Raw genomic sequence first — 5,346 nt, 5'->3', positions numbered from 1 at the left:
CTAACTCAAAAAAAAAAAAAAAAAAATGGGGCTGTGATTTCTTACTCACACCTGGTTCCAGAGTAAATGAGACCTAGGACCTGTGGGACAATTCTAGGCATCCCTCCTCGTTTTGCTGGTGGGCGGGGGCATCGTGAAGGGCCACTCATACCACATGTCCCCAGGGGAGAGCGTTCCGGTGCTGAAGACGGCCCTGCCCGAGAGCCCAGGCCCCTACTGCCCAGAGACACACCGGCGGCACACGCTCTTCTGTGGGACCCTCGTTTTGCAGGCCCGGGCCTACGTGGGACCCCATGTCCTGGCGGTGGTGACCCGGACAGGTAGGAGGAAGAAGACCAAGAGGGATACCAACTCAGCACCTTCTGGAGTGGGGACCGGGCGGGGCGGGACCTGGCGCCCCGGGCCCCGCGCCCTCCACTGCCGCTGTCCTGCTCTGAGACTTCGGGCAGGCCCCCCCCCACTTGGCCTCAGGGTTCCCTTCTTAGCAGGAGAAGCGGAGAAGCTGGCCCTATTGGGCCAAGCACTGCGGTGTCCACAGAAGCCACAGGGATTACTCGTGCTGGGGGCAGGGCTGTGGCGAGCAGGAAGGAGTCCACCCACAGCCAGATCTTAAGTGAAACCACCCAGTGTAGGTGCCATCCACAAATTCTGTTCTTAAAAGCCCTCCAAGAGGCCGGGCTCAGTGGCTCAGCCTGTAATCCCAGCACTGTGGGAGGCCAAGGTGATTGGATTGCCTGAGCCCGTGGGTTCAAGACCTGTCTGGACAACTTGGCGAGACCTCGTCTCTATAATAAAAAATTTAAAACTAGCCAGGCGTGGTAGCGCGTGCCTGTAATTCTGGCTACTTGGAAGGCTGAGGCGGAAGGATCGCCAGAGTCCAGCAGGTCGAGGCTGTGGTGGCCAGGAGTGTGCTACCGGACTCCAGTCTGGATGACAGAGTGAGGTTCCAACTCAAAAAAACCCAAAACCCTCCAAGAGGTTGGGCATAGTGGCCCAAGCCTATAATCCCTGCAATTTGGGAGGCTGAGATAAGAGGATTGTCTAAGCCCAGGGGTTCAAGACCAGCCTGGACAACTTAACAAGAACTCATCTCTACGATAAATTTTTAAAAAATTAACTGGGCGTGGTAGCGCACGCCTGTAGTTCCAGCTACTTGGAAGACTGAGGAGGAAAGATCGCCGGAGCCCCGCAGGTCGAGGCTGCAGTGGCCGTGAGCATGCCACTGGACTCCAGCCTGGGCAACAGCGTGAAACTCAACTCAAAAAAAAGAAAAGAAAAGAAAACCCTCCAGGCACTGGGCAATGCTGGGGGTCTCGTCTGTGACCTCATTGATGGCTAACCTCACAGACATCGTGCCTGTCACCCCAGAGGGGCGAGTGGGGAGGGCCAGTGGGAGGAGACCGTCCTCACCTGCTCCCGGCCTTGGGGTCCTGTCTCCGCAGGGTTCAGCACAGCCAAAGGGGGCCTGGTGAGCTCCATCCTGCACCCGCGGCCCCTCGACTTCAAGTTCTACAAGCACAGCATGAAGTTCGTGGCTGCCCTGTCTGTCCTGGGTGAGTAGGCCCCAAACCCAGCTCTGCCAGTAGCCCGGCCCGGGTTCCCAGTCACACTGAGTCCTCTTCTGTCTCCCCAGCTCTCCTTGGCACCATCTACAGCATCTTCATCCTGCACCGCAACCGGGTAAGCTGGGGGGCGCTGCCAGCAGGGGGCCGGGGCCCACCAGCCCGGCCCTCAGCATTCACGGTGCTCCCTACCCCTCCCCACCACCACCAGGTGCCTCTGAACGAGATTGTGATCCGGGCTCTGGACCTGGTGACGGTGGTGGTGCCTCCCGCCCTGCCGGCCGCCATGACCGTGTGCACGCTCTACGCCCAGAGCCGGCTGCGGAGACAGGGCATCTTCTGCCTCCACCCTCTGCGCATCAACCTGGCGGGCAAGATGCAGCTGGTGTGCTTCGACAAGGTGGGCCGCCAGTCGGGGCGGAGCGGGCGCTGGGCTGGGAGACACACCCGTGTCCCGCACTGGGCAGTGTTGGTGGGGCCTGCTGGACGCCGGGTCCTGTCTGGGGGTGGAAACACCCAGAGCCCCCCCGTCCCCACCCTTACCAGGCTCATGGTCTGGCAGTTGAAAGGTCCAGGATCATTTATTCATGTGTTCAAGAGCTGCTGAGGGCCTGCTGTGTGTCCAGGGCTGCTCTCAACCCTGGAACCCAGTGGGGACCTACACAGGGCATCCTCGTGGACAAGGGCATGCATGGGCTCCCCAAAATGGGAGAACCAGGGGCACCCGAGGAGCCGCAGAGGCAACGGGTTTGAGGAATGAGGCCCACGGGGGACCATGGTGGGTGGTAGTTGGCGGGGGGGCACTCAGAGAGAGGGTGGTCCAGGAACCCCTCCCCCAGTGGCTCCCTCAGTGGCTCGGTGAGTGGTGGGTGGGGAAGGAGCCAGTGCAAAGACCCAGAGGCGGGAGCCGCGTGGAGCAGACAGCTGTGTCCCTGGGGCAGGGTGAGCAATGCGCAGGACAAGGCTGGGAGTGGCAGCCTGGCGGGCGGAGGTGGGAGGCCAGATGGCACGCAGAGGGTGCCAGAGTGAGAGAGTTTTTAAACTGGGGGGCAGTGGGGCATCGTCAGTCCCCAGCTCTCAGACGAGCACAGGGGCCAGATGTGACCCCGGGCGGTTAGAATCCAGCGTGGGGAATGCAGGCATTTATTCGCTCATTCATTCATTTACTCACTCAACAAACCGAGTGCGGACTGAAGGGCAGGTCCTCTCCAGGCAGGTGGCACAGAGCACAAACGGTGGGGAGGTGAAGAGGCCACGGGTGGGAGGCCAGAGCAGGGGGCACCCACCCCAGTCTTGGAGGACACGCTGCCAGACCTAGAAGCTAGAGCTTAGGAGGGTGACCCCGGCAGAGAGAGCCACATGGGCAAAGGTCGGGAGGCAGGAGAGGGCAGTGGGGCTGCTGGGGTTCCCTGGGACCTGCTTGGCAAGGGCCGGGGAGGGATGCCCAGCTCAGCAGGGTGCAGCTCATCCCAGGACTCATTGCTGCCCGCCCACCTGTCCCCTGCAGACAGGCACCCTCACCGAGGACGGCTTGGACGTGATGGGGGTGGTGCCCCTGAAGGGGCAGGCATTCCTGCCACTGGTCCCAGAGCCCCGCCGCCTGCCCGTGGGTCCCCTGCTCCGAGCTCTGGCCACCTGCCATGCCCTCGGCCGGCTCCAGGACACCCCTGTGGGCGACCCCATGGACCTGAAGATGGTGGAGTCTACTGGCTGGGTGAGGAGGCCAAGCAGGTCGCCCCCTGCGTCTGGGCAGCTCGGCCTAGTGAACACCGCCCTGCCTTCATTCTGGGTCTTCTAGGGTGGTCTCCGTTATTGCCACCATTAATAATGATGGTTAGGCACTGTGGCTCACATCTGTAATCCCGGCACTTTAAGAGACTGAGGTGGGACTGGGCTCGGTGACTCAGCCTGTAATCCCCGCACTTTGGGAGGCCGAGGCGAGTGGGTCGCCTGAGCCCATGAGTTTGAGACCAGCCCGGGCAACTCGGCGAGATCTCTTCTCTACAATAAATAAAACATCAGGCCGGTCTCAGTGGCTCAGCCTGTAGTCCCAGCACTTTGGTTGGCTGAGGCAAGTGGATTGATTACCTTTGCCCACGGGTTCCAGACTCAGCCCAGGCAACTTGGCAAGACCTCATCTCTATAATAAATTTAAAAATTGGCCGGGTGTGGTAGCACATGCCTGTAGTTCCGGCTACTGGGAAGGCTGAGGTGGAAGGATCACGGGAACCCAGCAGGTGGATGCTGGAGTGGCCATGAGCATGCCACTGTGCTCCAGCCTGGGTGACACAGTGAGTCTCCAACTCAAAAAAAAAAGACTGAGGTGGGAGGTTCACTCAAGTACAGTAGTTTGACACCAGCCTGGGCAACATAATAAGACTCCATTTCTACAAAAAAAATTATTTTATTTTATTTATTTATTTTTTGAGTGAGAGTCTCACTCTGTCACCCAGGCTGGAGTGCAGTGGCACACTGCTCACGGAGGGACACGGTAGCCTCGACCTGCTGGGCTCAGGCGATCCACTTCAGCCTTCCAAGTAGCTGAAACTACAGGCATGCGCCACCACACCTAGCTAGTTTTTTTATTTATTGTAGAGAAAAAGTCTTGCCGTATTGCCCAGGCTGGTCTCGAACCTGCAGGCTCAGGCAGTCCTCTCGCCTCTGCCTCCCAAAAATTAGCCAGGTATGTTGGAACACACCTGCAGTCCCAGCTGCTCAGGAGGCTAAAGTGGGAGGATTGCTTGAGCCCAGGAGTTCAAGACTGCATTGAGCTATGGTCACATCACTGCACAGCCTGGGTGACAGAGTGAGACCATCTAAAATAATAATAATAAAAATGACAGGCTGGGTATGGTGGCTCATGTCTGTAATCCCAGCATTTTGGGAAGCCAAGGCAGGAGGACTGCCTGAGTCCACAAGTTCAAGACCAGCCTGGGCAACACAGCAAGACCTCATCTTCACAAAAATAAGTAAATAAATAAACAAGGCTCGGTGGCATGTGCCTATAGTCCCAACTTCTTGGGAGGATGAAACAGGAGGATCAGCCCAGGAGGTCAAGGCCGCAGCGAGCCATGATTGTGCCATGCCACGCCATCCTGGGCGACAGAGTAAGACCCCAACTCAAAATAACAATAATAATGGCAAGGTTATGGGCTGAGCTGCAGGGTTTTCAGCAGGGTGTGCATATGGGCCTGGTCCCACTCCTCCCCGAGCCTAGCAAGCAGGCTTCAGATCTTCACAGGGAGGCTGGGCACGGTGGCTCACACCTATGATCCCAGCACTTTGGGATGCCCAGTTGAGAGAATTGCCTGAGCCAATTAGCCAGGCGTGGTGGCGCGTGCCTGTAGGTCCAGCTACTTGGAAGGTTGAGGTGGAAGGATAACCTGAACCCAGCAAGTCGAGGCTGTGATAGCCACGAGCTTGCCACTGCACTCCAGCCTGGGTGACAGAGTGAGGCTCCAACTCAAAAAAGAAAAAGACTTTCACAGGGAGGCCATAAGGCTGGGGAGATGAGGGATCACTTGTCCAAGGTCACGCAGCAACCCGCAAGTGGCAAAGCCGGGTTTGAATCCACCCGGTTCCAAAGCCCGCCTTTTTAGCCCACCATCCGGCCTCCCGTGACGAAGTCTTCCTTGAGGCTCACTGGAATCCTTCCACAGACCACGGGCCCCTGAGGCCAACCTCCTCTGCCTGCCTCCCAGGTCCTGGAGGAGGAGCCGGCTGCTGACGCGGCATTTGGGACCCAGGTCTTGGCGGTGATGAGACCCCCACTCCAGGAGCCCCC

At 58.8% G+C, this 5,346-nt stretch overlaps 1 protein-coding gene across 1 annotated transcript in view; it reads left to right on the top strand.

Annotated features, from left to right (window-relative positions):
* ATP13A2 (ATPase 13A2) overlaps positions 1–5,346 on the top strand; it is a 19,753-nt gene that overhangs the window by 9,538 nt on the left and 4,869 nt on the right. Inside the window, exons 10-15 of the mRNA XM_021710933.1 lie at positions 165–320; positions 1,443–1,553; positions 1,634–1,680; positions 1,774–1,962; positions 3,070–3,276; positions 5,264–5,346. The exon at positions 5,264–5,346 is cut by the window's right edge and continues 2 nt beyond it. Of these exons, the coding sequence (XP_021566608.1) occupies positions 165–320; positions 1,443–1,553; positions 1,634–1,680; positions 1,774–1,962; positions 3,070–3,276; positions 5,264–5,346 (793 nt within the window). The remainder of the gene's footprint in view (positions 1–164; positions 321–1,442; positions 1,554–1,633; positions 1,681–1,773; positions 1,963–3,069; positions 3,277–5,263) is intronic.

This window comes from Carlito syrichta, unplaced genomic scaffold (genome assembly GCF_000164805.1).
Source record: "Carlito syrichta isolate Samal-C Ts95f unplaced genomic scaffold, Tarsius_syrichta-2.0.1 Scaffold301679, whole genome shotgun sequence".
NCBI lineage: Eukaryota > Metazoa > Chordata > Mammalia > Primates > Tarsiidae > Carlito > Carlito syrichta.
This window is presented reverse-complemented; position numbering and strand designations above follow the sequence as displayed.